General features: G+C 41.8%; 2 protein-coding genes across 3 annotated transcripts; both read right to left on the reverse strand.

Moving 5' to 3' along the window:
- Positions 1 to 3,288: 3,288 nt before the first annotated feature.
- cbx7b (chromobox homolog 7b) lies at positions 3,289 to 11,486 on the reverse strand. 2 transcript variants are annotated; one of them, XM_083932961.1, is made up of 6 exons: positions 11,231 to 11,486; positions 7,911 to 7,954; positions 7,194 to 7,259; positions 4,933 to 4,999; positions 4,461 to 4,821; positions 3,289 to 3,846 (listed from the first exon to the last, which is right to left on the reverse strand). In XM_083932961.1, the coding sequence occupies exons 1-6, from the start codon at positions 11,297 to 11,299 to the stop codon at positions 3,683 to 3,685; spliced, it is 771 nt and encodes a 256-aa protein (XP_083789087.1). In that variant the 5' UTR covers positions 11,300 to 11,486; the 3' UTR covers positions 3,289 to 3,682. The 2 variants fall into 2 exon arrangements, with proteins under 2 accessions (XP_083789087.1, XP_083789086.1); XM_083932960.1 differs by having other exon boundaries at positions 3,289 to 3,851.
- Positions 11,487 to 12,801: 1,315 nt separating this feature from the next.
- Positions 12,802 to 21,201, reverse strand: josd1 (Josephin domain containing 1; the record flags this gene model as incomplete). The annotated part of the gene is made up of 4 exons (XM_083932476.1): positions 12,802 to 15,684; positions 17,673 to 17,867; positions 20,598 to 20,726; positions 20,822 to 21,201. 4 exons carry the CDS (start codon positions 21,199 to 21,201, stop codon positions 15,585 to 15,587), a joined length of 804 nt encoding a protein of 267 aa, XP_083788602.1. The 3' UTR covers positions 12,802 to 15,584.
- Positions 21,202 to 23,833: the final 2,632 nt, after the last annotated feature.

Genomic DNA, 23,833 nt, shown 5'->3' on the forward strand with positions numbered 1-23,833 from the left:
GATAGGACAGAGGTTGCCACTCTGCGCAAGATTGCTGGTAATATATATATATATATATATATCGATCTATCTATATATCTATATCTATCTATATATATATCTATATCTATCTATATATATATCTATATATATATATAGATATATATATAGACATTGAAACATGCTGCTGCTCATGGGGTAGTGGCTGGGTCTCTGTAAACCATGAACCAGTCATAGACTGTGGTCTACACCTACCCTGTGTGTAAAGTGTCATGAGATAACCTCTGTTATGATTTTGCACTATGAATAAAATTGAATTGACTTGAAATGGGAGAGAGGGAGGTAACATTGTTGTGTTAAAGACCCTCTCTAATGATTATCAAGTTTTTAACCTTGATCACATGTCCAATGGGTTTTATATGCTATTCTATTATAGTGCTATGCTTGTCCTTGGCCATGGCTGAGCCTTTCTACCTTGGCACTGCAGTGTACCAATAACATGTCAGCCAGGGCAAGGTATAAGGGACTATTTTCATGGGGGAAAACCCTCTAAATATATCATTCTGATGAAGTTACATGTAGATGAGTTAAACAATGTCAGGAGATGAACTTTAACCATCTCCAAGGTCAAGAATAAACTTTAAAACTTAACTTTTACAACTTAATCATAATTACATAATCAAACGCAATGCTGTAAGAGCACTGTTTGGAACGCCCTCTTTGTTGGCACGTTCAAGTGTTGTTAGTCCTTAACAGAAAGGTTCACATCTGACAGAACCCCTGGGGATCTCTTAAAGGAGCTGTGTGTAGGATTTAGGGGGATCTATAAGCAGAATTGGAATAAACTATGTTTTAATTTGTGTATAATCACCTGAAAGTAAGTATCATTGTTGCCAAGTGACCAAAACTGCAGTTCCTCCTAAACATGCTTACAGCTTAGTACAAAAAAACTGTTCATGACAAACAGAATGTGATCATTTTCTTCCTTCCTACCGGCCAATCATCCCACAATGCACCTGTGTTATCTCGCGACCCCTTAAGACTTACAAGTTAAATTCTCTTACTGCTTGTAACTGCATTTTAACATTACTACAAATTGTTAGCTGTGATTAGGGTTGCAAAATTCCGGGAATTTTTAGAGTTGGAAACTTTCCATGGGAATTAACAGGAATTTATGGGAACAAACCTGGAATTTACAGAAATTGAAGGTTGGCCTGATTTGGGAAAATCCATTTTTGCATAATCTTGACTAAAACAATCAGATTTTATACAAGTACACTTGAAAATACCCGTGCTATTCCTCGATCACATGCATGTGTGTTAAGTTGCTGTGGTTGAGTAATATTTTACTCATGTTTTTGTTGTTGTTTAATGAAATAATTGATTGTTCAATAAAATAATTAAGATTTGTTTAAGTTTTGCTTACAAATAAATCTGTTAAACATAATGTTTTTTAATTGAATGTTGTTGCCTATGACAGAACAAAATGTTTGGATATGATGCAGTTCCTTTAAATTACCTCCATTTTTCAGTAAATGTACATAAATTCCCATAATTCCCCTGGTATGTTTCAATTTGGGATATTTCCAAAATTCCACAGTTTAACAATGGAATGTTTCCAGCAATTTACCAGAAATGTGCCGCCCCTTTGCAACCCTAGCTGTAATAGGTTACCTACAGTGTCTCAGTTACATTGTAAGAATGCAAGTTAACTGGAAGGTAGGAAATCCATGAAACCTCTTGGTTTGTTTGATCAAATAGTTCAGTCATGAAAACCATGTGTGTGATTTACCCTGTCAGACAAACGCTTATGATTTACAGTAAATACAGTGCAATTCAATATTACATTCTGCTCATCAGGTCTCGTCTAGTTTCTTAATTTTGGTTAAAAAAAACGGAGTCATCACTTGAATGTTGTGTTGTACGCGTTGAGATGAAGAGGCTATAGGTAAACAGAGTCAACTACAGTATGTCTTTGCACTGATAGAACTGCCCTGGAGGAGAAAGGCATGCAGGCGGATCAAATCATCTCTCAGGATTTGGAAACGCAGACAAGACTAAGCCACGCGTTCAGGTACAGGAGTAACAGTCTATGTGTTCACAGGTTACAGGTACAGCGCTGCATGTTAGTATGGGACTGACAGCTCTGCCCACCTCACTGTATTGGATTTACTACCATACTGTGGAGTATGTACAATACGTACAAGTCCAGGTTGGCTTAGTGTGGAAGAGACAGAAACAGCGTTTGTTTACATGCACAGAGAACTCTTCTTCCTGATTACTCACGTTACTCGACCTGTTCTTTTCATTACCACTGTTAGGTACTTTATACTCTCCACAACTACATTTATCTTTTGTCTGCAGTTACTATTATTTTATATGGTGAAATGTAAGCTATTTACGTTTGCTCAATCTGAACCCATCTAGCAAAATAGAAGCATGAGAGGAGATAAGAAGGAGATAAGAGATATGAAGCCCATTCTGTTAACTGCTTTAAAGGTACCCTGTGGAGTTTTTGACCACGAGTAACGCTACGGAGCAATATTCTGATGAGGGGAGGGGGGGGGGGGTTGTTTTAGTTCTTGGGTGATGCCCCACCAGCAAAATGAAAGGAAGAAGAAGACGGGGGGCCAGCAATGGTCACACTTTTTGCTCTAGAGCTGAAAAAGTCCAAACCAAATTTAGTAGGTTACATCGCGTTTTACCTCTTAACCACATGTTGGATTTAGCTAGTTTTTCTCTGTGGAGCAAACGTGACTTGTAGGTATAATATGTAACTTTTCGTCATTAAAATACCTAAAATGACTGAACCGTTATATATTTTGTTAAGTTTTGTACTTACATGATCCAAAATGTTTCCAACTATGTTCAAACTCTAAGAAATCTGTCATTTTAATAAAGGGTCCGTTACATTTTATCACCTGTCTATGCGTCACCACTGTGATCGTCAGAAGTTGCCATACATTGACTTTTACCCTCATTTTTTACGATACATTATTTAGATATTGGTCATTTTTAACTATATATTTTAACTGGATGAAGGATCTTATTCTTTGGACGTCTGGAGCTGAAGTTATCGGAGAAACAAGCTAAGCAAAAGTTAGCTACAGCTGGGTTTGCAGCCCCTACAGGACGTCGCCTGTCCTATTGAGAACCACTGATTTTTTTTTTACTGAAATCGGCTTCATTCACTGTTTTTAGCAGTTTTAATCACCAAAGGTGGTGAAGACAACTACTCCCATGATCCCACGCTACTTCACAACATCACAAAACTCCATCTTTTGTTATGTTTCGATTAAAACACCGCTAGTAGCAGAAACTTACAGTTCATTTCTAGGGGGTTATTTAGAGGCTGTGCACGCCTCACTCACCAATAGAAGTGACAACCACTTCTAACTATCTTATACCCCTTTCATCCAGGGTAACTCAGTCCCACCATGTCAAAGGTAACTAGCTCAACCTTAATATAACATTTACTCTGTGCATGTAAGCGTACCACTGACCAAGCTGGAAGTAGCAGGCAAGAGGAAGTACAGAGCGAGAGGTCACTCAGAGGGAATAAAAACACCGACCCTGGCCTTCAAACACCATTCACCCGCTGCGATTCGACCAGTGCCTCCAACTCCCTCTCACGGTGCCCTTGCCACCAACCTACTTAGACATCACATATCAGACCTCCAGGCCCCAGTCTCTGAAGAAGCCTTTAGCCACTCTCGACTCTCGGAAAGTCACTGTGAGGGAGTTGAGGGTGACATCTGTGACTGTCACCTCCCCCGGAGCGACGATGGGCCTCCAGACGTCGTCCGGCTTCTCTGAAGCAGTCACCTTGTCTGGTCCAACAGCGGAGCTCCACTCGTCTGTCCCCTCCTGCCCTGAGTGAGACAGGAACACGGAGAGAGGAAGACAGGAGGGAGAGGAGGGAAGAGTTGATTGCATCAAGCCTATCACATGTGCACAGTTATTGAGTTAACCTCCTCTGGACTGACCTGGATGGACGATCTCTGCTCTGACAGATGTGATAAAAAGACAGGTATCTGGCTGCAAGAACAGACAGCTCTAAGTGCGTCTGAGTGCCACATTCTGCACTCCACGGGAGATTTAGGGATGTCTCACCTTTAAATCATTAAAAAGGATTTGAATGCTCTGTCTTGTGACATTATTCATGTATTAAAGATTTACACAGATTTCTGCTGTGGTGTTTAACTTTGAAGCAAAGGGATGTTTTGGGAGTGTAGATCTTATTGGCTGTTGCTTTACACTCACATGCACGACAACTTAAAATACAGTTTTTAATGAGTCTACATTTTGACCTCTGCGTGATTTTCTCTTTTATCAGCTCGGGATGAAGAAAGTGTCATGTTTTTGGATGCATGGAAAGAAGCCCGTGCATGGCCGGGCCTACACAGAAGTTCACGTAGAGTCAAGTAAACTGGGTCATGATGGTGATTAGGGTATACCGGCTGACCGACTGACACACTTACCATTTAAAGTATCTCCGCTCTTCTCTGTTGTCTCCTTTAGAGTGTCCTCTTTCTCCTCCTCCTCGTCTCTATCCTCTTCACTTTCTACATTGTCCTCCTCCTCCTCCTCCTCTTCTTCTTCCTCTCCCCTCCCTTCCCAGTCCTCTTGTGTGGGACTTGGAGGATTGGAGTCAAGGCACGTGAGCCGCGGCCTCCTGGGTGTGCCTTCTCGGTGCGCCAGCTGCGTGTCCTGCCTGCAGGTGGCGTACGGCTGATCCTCGTCCTCAGAGAGCAGAGAGCGCGTCAGGGAGAGACGCAGACGGGGCGGAGGCTGCTCTGGAGTCTTGTGAGCGCTGCGAAGATCCATGGTGTAGACAGTATCCTGAAGAAAGATCAGAGGGGACACTTAAGCTTGAATTAGTATTAAGTATAAGTTATACAGATAAGATGAAACTGTCACTCGTCATCTTTTCTATTGAACTCCAAACGTTACCTGCAGAATGAGTCTTTTGGCCTTGGATCCTTTTCTCCTGTGCCCCAGAGTTCTCTCTTTCTGCTCTCTAAAAAGCCAAGCACATTGTTAAGAAGAGACTAATGGCCTGTCATAAGTAAAACATATCCAGGTGTAAGCAGTTCCTTAACTAACCTGTGTATTTTTTGACCTCCAGTCGCATAATGGAGCAGTGTTAATACTAATGGTTACCTGTTTTACAATATTCCACTGATCCACAGGAAGCGTAACGTTACAAAAAACCCCCACACCAATGCACCAGCACAGGCAGGGAAGAAGACTGCTAGCAGGTTCTGGGCCCTATGTTGCTCCCTCTACATGCGCTGCCTCTTGGACAGATTATTAGTGTCTATAATGCCATCTCTTATCACTTTTATGCTGATGATAATCAGCTGTATTACTCTTTTAAACCTGACTAGAGAAACAAATTGTCCATTTTTAATGAATGTTTGGATGGCGGACAACTGCCTGCTCTTAAATGCAAACCAGACTGAAGCTCTTTGAATTGCTCCTAATTCAATGCTCTTAGACAATCATGTCTGCCAGCTAATGTGCTTTACCAGCGGAGGAACATGGCCAAATTAAAGTCATAATCCCTAAGATTTGAGATACCTGGTTTCTTGCATCCTCTTTGGCGGTAAGATGCAACTGTAGGTGAGCCTATTCTTTAAGAGTGTGTGTTGACTATTTTTTAATTTATTTTCTCCCTTGTAAACTTTATTGAAACACATTCACCTCTCTACTTCCAGTCCATCCATTATATGTCCCCCTCTTAAATCCATACACACACATGTCCCCATTACTTCTGCCCTTACTACAAGCCTGACTCAGAAGTTGGAAGATTTCCGATTACAAGTGAACGCAGCATAACCGGCAGACGCACCGCTGTCAGCAGCATCACTAACATGGCAGTTTATCTGCATTAGAGAGAGGGAGTGTCTCCACAGACACACAGATGAATGAAAATGCAGCGGCTCGGCTTCTGACCAGAAATAACAAGAGAGCTCATATCCCTCCAATTTTATCCTCCCTGCACTGGCTTTTAAATCAAATTCTGCTTTCACTTTTAAAATACTAGTACTAACATTCTGAGCTATGCAGGTCAGACCCCCCTCTATATTACTGACCTTCTCCTCCCTCACACGCCTAATCGGGCTCTTAGATCATCCGACCAAAATGACTGACTGTCACTTAAACCCGCTATAAAACCCGACGTGACTGTGCCTTTCAAACTGTTGCACCCGTTTTATGGAGCACCATCCATTTATCCCTGTGGTCCCTGGACTCCTGTGACACTTTTATGAAGCAGCTGAAAACATCTGTATTCAGACAGGCTTTTGGCTGCCCTGTCGGAGTAGCTGCTCTACTTTTATAGATTCTATTATATATTGTTTCCTCTTTTTATCTGTTTGTGTCCCAGTCCTCATCATCTGTTCTAATTGTAACTTGTCACCTCTGTACTGTTTGTCGGCTATCGCTATTTTATATTATTATTCTTTTTTTTCTCTCTCTTTATCATTTCATTTTTTTTATTCATGTAAAGCACTTTGTGATTTTTATCTGTGTACTATATACACTATACTTTCTGATTAAAAATGGATGTAATCATGTTTCAAATATTCAAATCTTTTATTGTCAGTCAAATTAAAATTTGGTTGGTCATGAAAACAGCAGCAAACAACAGTCAGGTTATAAACACACCATCCTGAAAAAAAAGGATGGAGCCCCCCTCCCCCCACAGAGCAGCGATAAAGATCAACAGAAACTCTGTTTACATGAAAACTTCACAGGGCCCCTTTAAAGAAGATGAGTGCATGTGCAAGTAAACACCTTTCTCCACTTATTATCAGTCCACCAGTTTAATTACATCTTGCAATAGAAGCTACCCATCCCCTATATTAGAAATGTGGCCAGATGTGTGTCTGACCACCTCTGGAGAGGATTTTGGAGATAACAACCTCCTCACATCTTTAGTGTCTTTAGATGTGGACTTAATGAGTTTTGGCATATCTAGTTACAATCCAACTACCCCAGACACCTGCTAATACCAGCCAGAGAGGGGTCTTAGATCTGGTTCTTGGTCTGCTGAGTCATAATCTCTTTATGATTAATATAGAGGAAGAAGAAATTTGATTTATTCTGCACATTCCTGCTCTGCTATGTGCCGGCAGTCCTTTTGGGATTTCCTGGATTCAGGCAAGGCTTTTCCTCAGGCAAGTATTACATGTGGAGTGGAGCCTTACTTCTCTTCATAGGCCTGCACCAGGCGCTGGTCCAGAATGTGCTCCTCAGGTTCCCATGTGCTATACCTGTGAGAGGTTACCAAAAACCATGTTAATGAGCATATATTTTAAATGTATCATTTTTCATATGGCAACGGTATTTTTTTTAGGTATATTTTTCTGTGCATATGTATAATCTGTTGTAAATGTCAATGTGAATATGATGCATCCTTCTGATTAAGTTTACATGAGACTGTACATAAAGATGGACGACACGCAAGCTCCCCAAAAGTGAAGCCAAAACATCTTGATCTCCCCCTGGTGGCTGGCTGCAGTACAGGGCATAAGCCCCGCCGCCTCCATGTTAGTTGGACGGGACATGGGCCAAACTAAACAATCAAAGTACACATAATTTGATTTGAATAAGATGGTTTCTGTCACTTTTGGTAGTTCTTATCACGGATGAATGCTTAAGTGTTCATTTTGTCTGATACGTCATAATTGACACATGTGACTGAGAGCTGTGATTGACACATGATTGCATCGGGGGGATGTATGGGCAGGTCCTTGAGTACGCAGCTTCACACCCCAATCACTACTGTGCCGACTTTGACTCCAAATGATGTCAACAGCACAAGATGGTAGAGCCCATATGCGGTATGGTTCATTCTTGTACAGTGGGAGGAAGAAGAAACGCGTTGTCCATCTTTGTATACATTCATGATTACTTGTACTCACTTTGGAGGCCATCCTTTCCACTTCAACAGATACTCCACGTTCCCCTGTGGACATAAAGAGTGGTATCAGCCAAGAAGTTAGGCATAATATGTGAATATTATCCTAAAAAACGATGTATAAATACTAGAGTAATTCGTAGTCGTCACTTATGACCCACTAGAAGAGTGTGGTGGCGTCTGTATCTGCCCTCTGCCTGGACTTTTAGTTTACTTGGTATTACGAGATGGACAGGGACGTTTATGGCTGTTGCTCTGCCTACATGGTGATTTAACCCCTAGCCAATAACAGCATGCAGGGTGAGCAGCCCCAACTGCCACTTTGTGAGACCCCTCCCCCTCGGTGTCAGATACTGAAGCACAAGAAGAAGAAGAAGAAGAATTACTTTATTTATCCCGCAACGGGGAAATTTATTTTTTTTCACTCTTATTATTAATCATGTTACACACACAGGCCCGAAATACACACACATGCACAGACAGGACCTATACATGCAATTAAGGAGAGATGTTAGAGCGAGGGGGCTGCCAGTGACCAGCGCCCCGAGCAGTTGGGGGTTCGGTGCCTTGCTCAACAGCACCTCAGCAGTCCCCAGGAGATGAACTGGCACCTCTCCAGCCCCCAGTCCACACTCCATTCATGGTCCACACAGGGACTTAAACCAGCGACCCTCCGGTTCCCAGCCAAGTCACCTATGGACTGAGCTACTGTCGCCCCAAACAAAACAAACACAAACAACAAACAAAGACAATGAAGGTCTGCATTCACTCATAATCCGACGCTCTAGCAGGACTCTGGAGGTATGTTTGTGTTTATTTGTGCTTTAAATGTAACCTCCGCGAAACCATCATAAAATACCGTTTTATTCCTCTGATTCACTGCTTTGTCCTTTGCTTTGAGCTGACTCCCTTCAACTGTTGCTCACTTGACCATGGCTGCACCTTGATCATGCTGTCTCTCTCTCTCTCTCTCTGGCTGTTGTGCGGGGTAAAAGGTACATATTATACTTTTAATATCATAAATCAGATCAGAGAATATGCTGTCATAACATTTTTAATGCTACCTTGATACATGTAATGTATGATGCATCATTGTCCCGGCTTCATCGATCAAATGTGATTTCTCTCCAGATGTCTGAGGTGCTACATGCCTGATTTTGCTTTTTTTTAAATTATGTGTTTCTTTGCAATAACTTACAGGAGATGCATCTTGTTAGTGATTGGCCCGAGGGTGCCAGCATAATTTGTGGTAGGTAACATGTTTGCTAGTGTCCCGTTGAGCCCTTATTCCACTCAAACCAGAGATAGTTACAGCTCCCATTACTACGAAAGTTTCCATCAAGCATTTATCTTTTTTTAAATTATTATTATATTTTTAGAACAACCATCACCACCTGAACATCTCACTAAATTACAATTATCAAGATACAAACCTTTATGAATGATACATTTATATTATCATACAAGCAAATAAAGTTGCGCAAGTAAAAAGTCCCTACTGTGTGAAGTAATGGTTTTCCTGCCAATGATTACTTGCTGTAGGTGATATTTGCCTGCATCTTCTTATCCATTTAACGTCTATTTTTCATCATATTCTTGCTGTTGAATGGAGTTCATGTGCAGAAGGATGCTGCTATGCAATCGAACAATATCCATAATTAAAATGTTAAATGTTTTCCATATACCAACCAAGCCGGTCAGAGTTAGTCATCCTCTGTGACATCATCAGATAATGAAGCTATTCTCAGCGGGTGAAGTCACCACTTTTTCCGTCTTCATTGTAGTCACCCAGTTCCCTTTGTACAGTAAAAAATGCTCAGTATATTGGGTGAGAATTAAAAGGAAGTGCCCATAAATAAGCAATATATTTTGTGGTTTCGTGGTTTGGATTTTAAGTATAGTTATCCACCTATTATATCAGGTTTATCATCCAAAATCTGATCTGACAACTTAACAGTTAGCAGCAGCATATATAGAGTAGACGTGTTTGAGTTGTGGATGGACACATATAGTCCATGTGGTTTTAACATTGGCCTTTGTATATTCTGTCTAAACTTGACCTCTATACTTGCTGTAAGCTTAGTCTCAAAACATTTAAAGACAGATTAATATCAAGTAAATCTCCATTGCTAGCAATAATAAAATAGAAGCTCAAGGTTGCACACTAGTAATGGTATAATTGACTCCTCATGCTGTGTTCTTAACCATAAAATTATCAAAATAAGAGTTAATTCCAACCCTACCGCATATTGTGAGATGTCAAATTTTGAAACTATTGCCCTGTAAGATTTAAAGTCCCATAGAAATGAAAAATACATTTTATCAGTTTCAGTCCCCTGTCCCTGAGTTAATTATTTATTTATCTATTGATATAAGCCGAATATCTGTCAAAAAATCACTATCAGAGTAGCCACAGCGGTCACACACAGTACATCCCCATTTGCGGGTCGGCTCGTAGCTATGGTTGTAGTTGCTTACAGAAGAGTTGTGTGTTTGGATATCAGTGGGCAAAAACAACTATAGTCGTATAATCTGGGGTTACAGTACGTAACCAACGTGTTCATTTCCAAAACAATGTGGCTGTGGTCGATTTCAGGAAGGCTTTTGGCTGACTCTGCGTCGCTGCAGGAGGGCTGGTGTGTGTGTGTGGAGCCAACAGTAAGCCCGCCCACTTTCTAGTGGTCCAATCAAATCCATAATATTAGATTTAAATCCCCATTGTAACTGTACACGGCTCAAATATTCCATTTCAGTGGGAATATGTCGGCGTACAGGCGCTAAAGATGCCCCAACTTCGCTCTCACAGGGACTTTAATGACTTTAATTCGCTCTTAAGTGTCTCATACTCCTTTGAATACTCAGATGATAAAGTGCTGATTGAAAGAAAATGGGGTTTATTACTTTCTAGTAAACAGAGGGGTTTCAGGGGGCTCTTGATCGCTGGAGGAACAGCATTTCTAGCTGCGCACCTGCATCTGTCAACACCATATGGGAACTCAGACCCCGAACCCCAATTAGCAGGCAAACAGGCCCAAAAAGATGGCATTTGGTAAATAACATCCTCCCGTGTCCGCCCCCTCACTATTTAGCCAAACACCTGACACGGAGAGCTGTAGTGCAATGACAACACAGTGTCCACGCTACATTAAAGGGACACCCTCCTCTAACCCGCCCCCCTTTATACAGCTTGCAATTAGATAAGCAGATTAGCCGCGCACTTCTGTTTCTTTAATCTCTCGGGCTTTCATTAGCACACTAAGTAGCACCCCTTCGTCCCTAAACTGTCTCCCGCATACATTTTTGGGCAGCATGTACACCGGTTACCTTTCTAACTCTTTTCTTCACGATTGCTTCCACAGCAAACACTTGCTCTCCAATCGCTGACAGCTCCATGTCCGCGCACGCCGCCGTCCTCTGGTTTTTAACTGTCAAAGTAACGTCTTTCTCCGCGGGAAGCTGAGCTAACGTGCCCCGGTTATGAGAGCGCCGCTCCGGCTCTTCCTTCCCGGTTCTGCCGCTGTCGCTTTGTTTTCCCGACAGTTCGAGGGCCCGTTGGTCCGGACTTCCTTCATCTGGGTCTCTCCGTGCGTCCAGTGACTTTACAAAATCTGCGACACATCTGCACACCGCTACAGGCGCGCGCCCGACTCCGAGAGCGCGCTCCCCTTTTTACAATGAGTCCGCGCGCGCCCCCAGCTGCCTCGTCATTCATATTTATAGTGTATGGATGTATGTGAAATAGGTAATCAGTCTGGCATCCAGAAACATCACCGCAGGAAAAGTAGAGGCGGAACGTCACCGGTCAATGATTCTCATTTTAATATTAATTACTTTAATATTTTACATTTCATAAATATACAATATACCGTAGATACTTGTAAAGTTAAAAACAATTGGTTGAGTTGTAAAAATAAAAAAATAAAAAATAATAATAATAATACTAATAAAGAAATGGGGCGGCAGTAGCTCAGTGACTCGGCTGGGGACCGCAGGGTCGCCGGTTCGAGTCTCTGTGTGGACCATGAATGGAGTGTGGACTGGTGGCTGGAGAGGTGCCAGTTCATCTCCTTGGAACTGCCGAGGTGCTGTTGAGCAAGGCACCGAACCCCCAACTGCTCGGGGCGCTGAGCCATTGGCAGCCCCCTCGCTCTGACATCTCTCCATTAATTGCATGTATATAGGTCCTGTTTGTGCACGTGTGCACTCCTGTGTGTGTGTGTAACCTGAATAATATTAATAACAGGGTTAAAATTTTTTAATTTCCCCTTGCGGGATTGATAAAAGGAATTCTTCTTCTTCTTCTTAAATAAAAAATAAATAAATGAATAACAGAGGAAGCTGTTAACTAACTAATTATGAATTGTGGAGAAGGGGAGGAATTAATAAGTGTACAGTATACTTCTTCCCACTCCTTTTTGGACATGTCAAAAAAGAAAAAAAATATTAGCCTGTATTATGAGATTGATAACGCTAATACATAAATGAAAAAGTACCATTTCCCTGCAGTAGATGGTGGAGATCGAGCGACTACTTTCATTTTATACAGTTTAAAGTTAGTTTTTGGAATAAAACCATCTGAAAGGTTTAGAGGAGGAACTGCAAACAACTCATAAATATCTGAACTTTATGAGATATAATTATAATCTACTGTATCAGAGCTCACTATCCAAAGAGGTTGGTTCATTTCGTTTGTAATTTGACAAAGCAACTAGCAACAGCAGCTGTGGAATAAACGATAGAAGGTAGGCAGAAGTTTTAAAATGCTTAAGTAAAAGTGCAACTACATCAAAATTGTATTGAATTACTTTACGCTAAACAAGCCAAGAAAAGGGAGATTCTGGTTCTGAACTCAACAGCGCTTTCAGAGCAAATAATGACCCATTCATTACACCCTAAAGCTTTTACGTAAAGTGCCATTATAAGCATTTTATTTCTATGCAAAAAAAAAACAAAATACAGTGACAATCAGGATTCTGAACGGATTGTCATGGCAAAAAAGCACATGAAATGCAATTTTGAGTCACGATGTGATTGGGTCCAACAATCTCAGCAAATGAATGACAGGTTCAGTGGATATAATATGACATTAAAGGTCACAAACGGGGCTGGAACTGAAGTGTCATCCCAAAATAAAGCATGCACCACTGAAAAACGTGATCTTGTCTTTATAAAATCATACTATTTCAGACACTTGTAAATAACATAAAGCCCTTAGCTGCAAAAAGTGAAAACATTATATTCGATGAGTTTCAGCCATTTCTCCTCTATATTTACGATAAACTGGTGCTTTGGAATAAATCTCCTGAAATGGCATCAAACTGCACAGCCCCTCTTAATCTTTCAGAGCAACACATATATATATTTTTTTTATGTAAACAAGTTAAGGCCAATATTGTCAGTAATAGACAATACATGTAGTATTAACAGTTTCTCTTAAGCTGATAAGATTTGAGAGCTACAAACAGTGGAATCTCTCATAAGGCTCATTTAACAAGAATCAACCACAACACACATCTGGCTGTTAACTAACCATCCACTTTCACGTTTCTTTCCATAGTTTCTTTTTCTACGTTATTATCTACCCAGGCACACTGTGCTCCACCTCCCCTACCTCCACTCTTTCTTAAAACAAGAACATCCTGACAGCTACACATTAGAGACCCCCTGCTGACTGTATATGACTTGATGGGACAATCTGTGATATCCTCTCAGAGTTGTGTTTGGCAGGTAACAAAAGATGTTTAAGAAGAGGAGCCCTGCATCAGCTAAGCTCCTGTGCTACTGAGGGCTGCTGTGGTGGTGGTTGCCCCGTGGACCAGTGTGGAGCCACAGGGGAAAGAGGGAAAACAATAAGTATCGCCCCCTGTGGTGAATCCTTATTTTGTCATCTGTCTCTGTGGTGTCATTTTACCACTGTGCAAGAAACGACTGTGGCTCTGACTAAGCGAGAGTGGGTAACATGGACAAATAAAACTATATTTCTTTATATTACAGAGCTTTGGGTAATACTTGACTCTGGTTGGTCCATTACGGCATTCTACGGTGTGTTATTTCTGAATAACACACCTTTTGATATGAGTAAAAGACTGTTGCATTGACGCAGTTCTGATCATAGATACTGGAGGGCCATTTTTAAATTAATATTTTAATTATTGGTACAATTAGTAAGTAGCTGTGTAATAAGAAGGATAATGTAGAGCGAGCGGGTCATTATCGCAAATTAAACCCTGACAGGGTGACTCAGGACCCTGGCGCAAATTTGCAAGAATGAACCGCTCACTCTGCATCATTCCTTATATAGATATGAGGATTTGTAACATAACTCCAATAACTTATGAGTTATTCAAATTCTTATTGGCAATCAAATGTTAATGATCATTTACTTCCTTGTTCTGGAGCTTTTGACCTTATCGCACAGTCATCATCAGCTAATTGTCATAGAACATTATGCTAAAAGTAGAGCTGCAACAAATGGTTATTTTGATTATTGATTCATCTCATTATTTTTACGATTAATCAACGTGACGAATAATAATTCTGTCAAACAATTGTGATGAGGTCCGCCACAACTTCTAAGAGCCAGCCAATGTTTTCATTCTTTTAGCATATTTGTTTAGAAAACTAAAACGATTAATCGAATTATTGTTGTAGCACTACAGAAAGGTTTAAACATCTATGTTTCCATGGCAACTGAACCAACTCAACCTCCCGATGATGACCCTGTGATGCGGTCGAAAGCTCTAGAACAAGATAGTATGCAGACCATGAGTTGAGATTGATTTATCGGCTGCTTTTTCCAAAGTGACAAAGTTGGATTTTATAAATAGTTCTTCATTATAACCTCCTTACTATAAAGTAACCATTTGAATGTGAACAAAAAAAACTGGATGAATGATGCCGTTATTTCTTCCATGAAAGGAAAGTGAAGCAACCATCCACTAGAGGGTATGCTTGGCCGGGGTGTTGCATTGCTTTGTTGCATAAAAAACTGTTGTGTCGGCACAGCCTTGGTACAGTATAGGCTCAGACTGTGCCAGAAGTGTTTGAGAAGTGGCTAAAATTCAAAGTCCGCAATGTGATAAATCACTAATTCTGACATGTGATATGGAAAAGGGGCTGCGAGGAGGAGTGAGATGGAGTTACACTGAGGCAAGAAAGGGCACGCTTTGGTGAAAGTGAAGGACGGAGGATATACGGACAGAGGGATTCACTACGTGACGGGAGAGACAAAAACATGAAGACACATCAGTGAACATCATGACTGAAGCAGGGAGGCTCACGGAGGGAAACAGCAGATAAACACAGCATTTTTTCATAAAGCCTGAACTCCCATGACTTTGGAAACTTGAACAGTAAAAAGAAAAAAACTGACATTGAAAAATAGTCAAGATATATAAAAACACAAGTATAGCAGAAACAGAATAGTAACTTCTAATAAGTCTTAACTGTGTTGTGAGAAAAGGACTGTGATTCTCCCTGTAAAGTGTTTGCTTCCTTCATTGCTTTGCATCCTCTCAGATAAGAGTCCAGCAATGGCTGTGTAAACAAAACCCAGCAAAGGGGGAAAAAATACATCTGCAAGTGTGCACATTGGCTGTGCACGACTTTACTTCCTCTCCCGCTCGCTCTGTGATTGGCCCGTTGGCCCAGTCGGAGCTGCGATTGGCTGGTTAAACCCTTAGCCATCAGACCGCCATGTTTGGTGCGCCTCCACTTCCTCTGAGACGACCAATAGAAGTTCACAGTTCTTTCCTCGCAGCTGCTGGCGGAGAAACTTCCTGGGATGTGGTGAAATAGAACCGCAGGGTTAGGATGATGAAAAGCAAATCAATGCGAATAAAAACCGTACCATGCAATAGCTTTTCAAAGCTGTTGCCTATTTATACATCCAGCAGACATACGTGATAATTGTTAGACTAATATTTACTCTCCTTTTAACTCTGTTTTGTCTCCACAAACTCCTGAGAAAAATATCTTGCTAATTAGCTGTTAATGCTCCACTATGTCCACAAGCTGGTTACCAACTTTGTCTGTCTGGCAGGCAGGTAGTATATGTTTATTTTATTTATTTATTTTTATTGCTTAAAAAAAAGCTGCTGCTACTGGACACAAGGTTAATGAGAGTGGAGTTTGCGGACCAAAGCAACGAGCAAAAACACGCTGAAACGCTTCATAGAGCTAAGAGGAACTGTACAGTCTGGTGATAATTCTCTGTAGGTTTGTCACTATGAGCAACCCCGTGAACATGACACTGTTTGCATAAAAATATTGATTAGTGCGCACACACACACACACACTTGTTCCTCTTCTTGTCAACAGTTAGATGAGAAGATTGATACCGTTCTCATATCTGTATGGTAAATATGAAGCTACTGCAAGCAGCCAGTTAGCATAGCCTAGCATATTTTTGTATAAAAGTGTGTTGGATTTTCCTTTAGAATTTGATGACGGGTTGGGACATAGTCATGTTTACCACTCTGTTTCATCACCTCACCTTTTAACACTGCGTAAGCGTTTGGGAACTGTGTTCAGGCAGGCCAGTTTTAGCACCCGGACACCTTTACCACGGTGCCGTTTCATATGTACAGAATATGGTCAGGCATTGTCTTGCTCAAATAAACAAGACTTGCCCTTAAAAGGATGTAATACAGTGAGCAGCACATGTTTCTCCAAAAACCTGGAAATATTGTTCAGTATTAATGGTGCAATCACAAATGTGCATGTTACCCATGCCATGTGCACTATTACACTCCCATACCATCGTTGATGCTGGCTTTTGAAGTGTGCACGGATAAAAAAACGGATGGCCCCTCTCCTCTTTAGCCCGGAGGATGCAGCATCCATGATTTCCAAAAAGAATTTCAAATTTTGACTCGTCATACCACAGGACAGTTTTCTACTTGGCCTCAGTCCATCTTAAATGAGCCTGGGCCCAGAGAAGGAGGCGGCGTTTCTGGATCTGGTGTGTATCCTCTTTGCATGGTAGAGCTTTGTGTCAGAGATGTCTTCAGAAAGACCCAGTCATGTTACTAACCTGTTGCCAGTTTTAATTTATTGTCTTTTATTTTAGTATTTCACAATTTTCACTTTCCCAGTCTTTTGTTGCAACAGTCCCACGTTTCAAGTTTTTTGGAACAAGTTACTGACATCAAATTCAAAATGGCATATCATTTTCAAAAAGCAAAGGAATTTCTCAGTTTCAACATTTCATTTGTTGTCTTTGTTTCAGTGTTTTGTGACTCATCACATTCTGTTTCTATTTACATTTTTACAGTGTAAACTAGTAAAAGGGGTTGTAATATCATTTTCCGTTCCTGCCTTTAGATCCCACCAAATCCTACACGCTGGACCTTGACGGCTGTTCTGTCATGCTGTTGCTTCTGCTATTTTTTGTGTGTACAATGTCGCAGCTGAAAAAATGTGAGTCAACTTCTCAACTGAGTGGAATCATAAACTTTTAGGGGGCAGTCCTCCCTGAAATGTTGAACTATTCCTTTAAAGTAACAACTCTTTCGGAAACATATCTGCTAGAAGTAACAGACAATAAAAGTATTCTTGTGGCCACACAGGCAGGTAGAAGGACTTAACTATTAAAAATGAACTAGGCTGAATTCTGTAGCTCCAATGTAATGTAGCATTCATTGCCCTGGCAAACTAGTTTCTCATCTGCTCTTCCTGTGTTATCAGAGCTTTATATGCTGTATGCTGCAAACTCAACAATTTCTGCAGCCGCTTTACAGTAATACCTCATTAATATCAATCTCACCTGAGCTCATCCGGGTTGCCGATGGGTTGAGGGTTACGCAGCTTCGAGTCCAAGTTGTAGTAGACCCCGCCCACCTCTCTGACTCCTATCCAGTGCTGCCGTTTGAGCGGCAGCCGGAGAGGCCCCCAGCGCAAGTTGGATGGCACGTTTAGAATGAAGCCCGTCACGTTGGACAGCTCGATGCTGCCTACATCCCTGGAGGAAGGCAATTTATTAGAGTGGTGAATGTTGTGGGTATGCAATGTGGTCCATATTAATTGACCAGACAATGTGTTTTTTTTTATTTGGATCCCATCACATACGAATTGTATAATCCTTATATTATTGTCGACCATTTTCTCTAACACACAATGGGTCTAAGATAAAGCATAAACACTTCTTCCCCTTCAATTCCATATGATAAGATAACTATTCTGATCTATCTGGAAACCTGCTTAAGAAAGTTATCATAAAGGGAAAGAATCAAATGGTCACTCTGAGTAGCATTAGTGATCGGAGCACAAAGACAGCAATTCTGTGACACACAATGCATGAAAAAAAACATCTTCTACAAATAGATTGTGACATTGATGTAGCTGGAAAAAAAAATTAAAGTAGCAAATTGATTTTCAAACAGCTTTGGAGTTGATCATACTTATATGCATCTACTATGAAGTGCTTTTAATGTTGATGATTTGTATAGGGGGTTCAAGTCCCTGTGTGGACCATATATGGAGCATGGACTGGTGGCTGGAGAGGTGCCAGTTCATCTCCTGGGCACTGCCGAGGTGCTGTTGAGTAAGGCACCGAACCCCCAACTGCTCGGGGCGCTGGTCACTGGCAGCCCCCTCGCTCTAACATCTCTCCTTAATTGCATGTATAGGTCCTGGTTGTGCATGTGTGTATTTCGGGCCTGTGTGTGTAACATGTATGATAATAAGAGTGAAAATTGAATTTCCCCGTGTGGGATAAAAATAAAGTAATTCTTCTTCTTCTTCTTCTATAGTTGACTGAGATGAAACTGCCTGTCACAAACGGCATTGAGCTATTTTGCAACAACATGTAGAAACTTTCTATCCATCAAATGTTAAACAGCCAGTTTATGGCTGAACTGCCACCAATATAAAGAGTTCACTATTAAAATGTCTACTGTAAAGGACTGACACACCTAGGCTTTACTTCAGATAGGCTTATCAAAACAACGTTGCACGATAATGTTCACAGTATAACAAAACATTGGAACACCGTGTTTCATAATATGCTGCCATATCTATTATTTTCCCTTTCTTAAAGGTCCCATGTTGTAAAAAGTGAAATTTCAATGTTTTGTTATTAAAAAGCAGGTGGAGGTTCTTTATAAATACTGTGAAAGGATCAAAATGCTCAATCCACAGAGAAATTCACACAGCCTGTATAAAGAAACTGTCTTTAAATGAGCTGTCAGGACTTCTGTACCGTTGTGATGTCACAACCATACTATATAGGTACAAAATGCTGCTATGGTGCCGTTACAGTCATTTACCGGCTGTGATGATGGGGCAGAGACATTGACAGTAAAGCTGTGGAATAACCATTAACGCTGGCCTTTTTCAGGAGGGGGGTTTAAAGGGACAGGCGCTAAAATGGAGCATTTCAGGGTGAATACAGGTATATTCAGACAGACAGTTTTAGAAGATGATGTATTATCTAAATAATTAATCAACATCTAAATCTTTGCTTTTTGTCAAAAAGCCACTGTCAGTTTCCCATACGCACTTAAACGCACCACAAGGAGGTCCTAGGTCACAACCTCATTTCAAACACAATTTTTTTTTTTAAAGATTATTTTTCTGGCCGTTTTTTAAGCCTTTATTATAAAGGACATACAGGAAATGGGGTGAGAGAGAAAAAAAGGGGGGGGGGGGGGGGGGGGCATGCAGCAAAGGGCCGCCGGTCAAAGTCAAAACTGCGGTCGCTGCTTCAAGGACCGTCAGCCTCTTTACACCTGCTCTAACCACTGCGCCACCGGCCGCCCCACGAACACAATTTTGACCATCAAACATATCACTACTGAATATTTACAATGACAGGACCCCCAATCACGTTTTAAACAGTGAGAATAATTTGTTACCATCAAACCTGAGATATAGGGTTCCGAAATTGAATAAGGTCAGACTGAAGCACTCTTTTGTGCTCCAACTAAATATGCCACCTAATCCCAGATCACATGCACGCTGACTGGCCTCAAATGTTGTCTTCTGATATTGTAGTGTTATGTTGAATGTGTGTATTTTTGGCTCCTGTCTTGGGATGTCTTAATGTTTTTTTCTTTCTCGTCTCTTCTGTCTTCGCTGTGATGCAAAACAAATTTCTGACAAAGTAATAATGTATTGTATCGCATGCTCTATCTTGGATCCCCACTGTGTTGTACTGTATCAATCAGCAACAGAGAGGATTGCTGTTTTTGGCACTAGATTAAGAGTTATGATGGCTATGATTGTGTTCCTGTTTTGGCCAAGACAGAGAATGAGGAATATGGCTTTTCTGATAACACTATCATTTCACTGATAAAAGTCTTTGAATGTTGTTGTTGCCAAAAGTCATGTAAGACTGTTAATGAGAGGAGCAGGAATGCTGATAAAACCGTTTCTTACACTTTGTCGATTGATGCAACAGCTGACTAATCACAGAGATCATTCAAGACCCTGCTGAATAGGTGGCTGGGGTGCACAGGAGGACACAGTGGGCCTCTTCACAATGTTTACCTTAGGCTTATCTTACTGCAGATGTCACAGCTACATACCAAGCCTCATACTGACTATTTACGCAAACAAGGACAGCAGTCAAAAGATACAGTGGAACAACAATAGAGGTAATTGATGTGTACGAGAGTGACAAAAATAACAGCATTACTGTTCAACTGCCTCATATTTTATAGTGCACGAATAAAGACCCAGCTCTACATACCTTCTTTTATCCCACCAAACTGCCTCGAACCCTCGGGTCTGGAGGGCTGCCATAATGACATTTACATCATAGTTCCCGTTTCCCAGCATGCTCTTCTTGTGAGGCGTCACCAGAGTGCTGGGAGAAAGCCTGCAACAAGATGGCAAGAGAGATTGAGGGATTTTCCACAACATTTTATGTACGCAGGCTAAATGTTGTATAGATTTGTGAGACAGCCATCCCACCTCTGGTATATCTCCTGCAAGGTGTCCCTACTGAAGGCCGTCCCGTCCTGGAAGACGTTATTGAGTGCGTGCAGGGCGCACAGCTCCCTCCGCTGCTTCTCATGATAAATGGCTGGAGGTGTCAGAGAGGGTTGAGGAGGCAGTGGGGGGGTGAGGGAGGAAGAGGAAGATGAGAGATCCGGCTGTTGCTGAGTGTCTGTGGGATCCCTGCACCTCCTCTCCTCAGCTCCCACCACCACCTCCCCTCCTCCTCCTCCTCCTCCTCCTCCTCCTCCTCCTCCTTTCTGCTTGCTGACCTTCCAGCGCATGCAGCCCAGCTCTTGAAGGCCGCCTCGCCCCTTCCCCTTCCATTCACCGGCTGGATACGGAGCGCTTCCCATCCCTGGACGTTCACCACCACCACCGCCGCCGGCGCCACCACCTCCTCCAGCTCCACCACTACCTCCACAACTACTACCTTCAGGACGCTACATCTGCATCATAACAACCATTGCCATAGCAACCTCTCAGCCGCTCGGAAGAGAGGAGCTTGTGTGTCTCTGTGTCTGGTCGAGGCGGAGGCGAATGAGACCTGCGGCTGTTTAACACCTGCTCTCTGAAGGATGGAGGTGAAGAAAGGTCAACATGAGGGAGGGGTTGAAAAGTGGGTCTAAAGATGGGATTGCCAGTGAGCGAAGATACTCCAGATGCTGCCAAATGAAAGATTACTCCTCCAACACCACCACCACCACCTCAGCAGTGTCGTCAATCACACCGCCACTTGGTCTCCGTACGTTTCCACTTCCTCCATCCTCTGTGTGTGTTGACAGCTCTTTCCATTCAGTCACCAAGCCTATAGCTTTGCAGTTCTTTCCATCACCGGGCTGCTGACCATGGAGCGACACTTCCACTGGAACAGACACAGCGGGGATTTGACGCTGAGCGGTGCCTGAAAGAAAGACAGAAAAGCTGCATTTTTTAGTATCAACTTTTGTTGTTATTTCGTGATTAGTATTTCAAAAGAACATGGTCACAAATTCCCACCACATTTAGCAGAGCACAAAAATGACATCTTACTTAGCCTGAACAGCAGCCACACAACTTAAAAATACACTTTAAATCAATGTTGTTGTTGAGTGTGGTAGCTGGAATGGCATTATAAACTGCTACCATCTCCTCTTGGTCAGCGGAGCCCAACAAGAGAAGAAGGTAAACATTTCCAGGAGCTTGGACTGGATAGAGGAAGCAGCCTGTTAGCTGTAGCAAAACATATGACAACAACAGCTCTGAACACAACAAAACACACACCTTAGAGAGCTCACACTCCCTCAACAGCGACGGCCGCCGTTATACTCTGAAACCATACATGTACAGATGCAATTCATCCATGATAGTAACAGATATGTGGCGATAATCTTGTGGCTGCTCTACGTGACTCCTGTGTCCACAGCAAACACAAGCACAGCGTTTTCTCTACGTCTTAGAACTTCATTTTCTCTAACCGACCACTTACCTAGACGCTTCCCGCCGGTGCTGTCACAGCTGGACTACCATAAACCGGTATAAAAACGGATTCAACGCTCTCCTGTCTTCCTAAAGGCTGTTTAGTCCTTTGTCTTTGCCAGTTTTTCCCGAGTATAGCCTTCCCTCTTTCTCTCTGTCTCTTTCTCTCTGTCTCTCGCTCTCTCTCTCTCTCTGTCTCTCTCTCCGTCCGTGCAGACGCGGACATGCGCAGTAGCGTCCCCCTGGCTCCATATTGCTGTCACCGCCTGCGTCACTAGACAGTGGAGCAGCCCCTCCCCTGAGACTGCGAAACCCCGTAGTTTCCACTTTATTCTCACCTGTGAGCGGGCATGTTCAAAATAATCAACACAATACCGCCTTACATCCTGTTTGCAGCAGTGATACAAGTCATTAAAGAGTTTTGTGACTTTTTAAGCCAGGTAGTAGGTGTTAAAGTACGTACGTCTGGCTGTTAATTGTGGTCAAAGCGGCTCCAGACCTCTCAGCCTACATTTTATCAATTCAATTCAATTTATAGTGCCAAATCATAACAAAAGTTATCTCAGGACACTTTACAGACTAGGTCTGGTGGTCGTTACCTAGTTTGTAAAGTGTCCTGAGATAACTTTTGTTATGATTTGGCACTATAAATAAAATTGAATTGAATTGTATAGGCATAGGCATAGGCACGTCGGACAGACCCAGCTCTGTGGAGGACGGACATCTGTCTGCACCGGTTGGGGAGGAAGAAAAGGAGAGAGAAAGAGAGAAAAGACGGACAGATGGACAGAGAGAGACAAAGACAGACACTAAGACAGAGACAGACACACTTCCAGTAACTGTAATAATATCTATAGTAATGTGAATATGACTTATATGTTATGGCAGTTAATACAGCAGAATAGTAGAAACAAGCACAGCTAAGGTTATAGATTATAATAGTAGCAGGAAGCGTCATGCAGGACCACGGCAGCAGGCACCACCACGATCAGCAGAGACCTGCGAGACGACAAAGCACAAAGCAGTCCATTTTTAAAGTGACGTGAAATTTGAATGTACGCACTTCTACGTCTTGTAGCTAGCCAATCATTGCAATGTGGTCTGTGTATCCATGTTACAAAGTATTGAGAGTGCAGGCCCGCCACTGAGACCCTCATATGTTATGGAAGAAGCATGAAACACATAGGCCTAAGTCTCAAACTTGTGTGTTAAATGTGGAGCTGCTCCCTTCGAGATCAGTTAGATTTGTGTCCAACTTGATCCTGACTTTCGACAAACGTACTGTGCATGCAACACCAAAAAATACTCAAATAATAGCGAACAAGTTTGCAAAGTGCCAGGAATAAAAAAAGAGTAGAAATAGTAGAAAATAACCTTGAATTTACTGAAATGTTCTGAAACAGAAAATGTAACCATAAACAACTGTACTTTTCTTCTGGTGCTGTTAATGTCATCTATAACATCTTTCTCAATTAACTGTCTATGGAGCAGCGCCATACTTTATATTTAATTAATTTAATTAATTTAATC

This window comes from Echiichthys vipera, assembly GCF_963691815.1.
Source record: "Echiichthys vipera genome assembly, chromosome: 18".
Taxonomy (NCBI): domain Eukaryota; kingdom Metazoa; phylum Chordata; class Actinopteri; order Perciformes; family Trachinidae; genus Echiichthys; species Echiichthys vipera.

Bases quoted from the DNA above. Each gene is read 5' to 3' on its own strand.
- cbx7b (XM_083932960.1), bottom strand. From the start codon at position 11,299: ATGGAGCTGTCAGCGATTGGAGAGCAAGTGTTTGCTGTGGAAGCAATC. The intron at 7,955-11,230 runs GTAACCGGTGTA...TTATGTCCACAG, and splicing joins TGAAGAAAAGAGTTAGAAAG to GGGAACGTGGAGTATCTGTT. The intron at 5,000-7,193 runs GTAAGGCTCCAC...TTGGCTTTTTAG, and splicing joins GTGCAGGCCTATGAAGAGAA to AGAGCAGAAAGAGAGAACTC.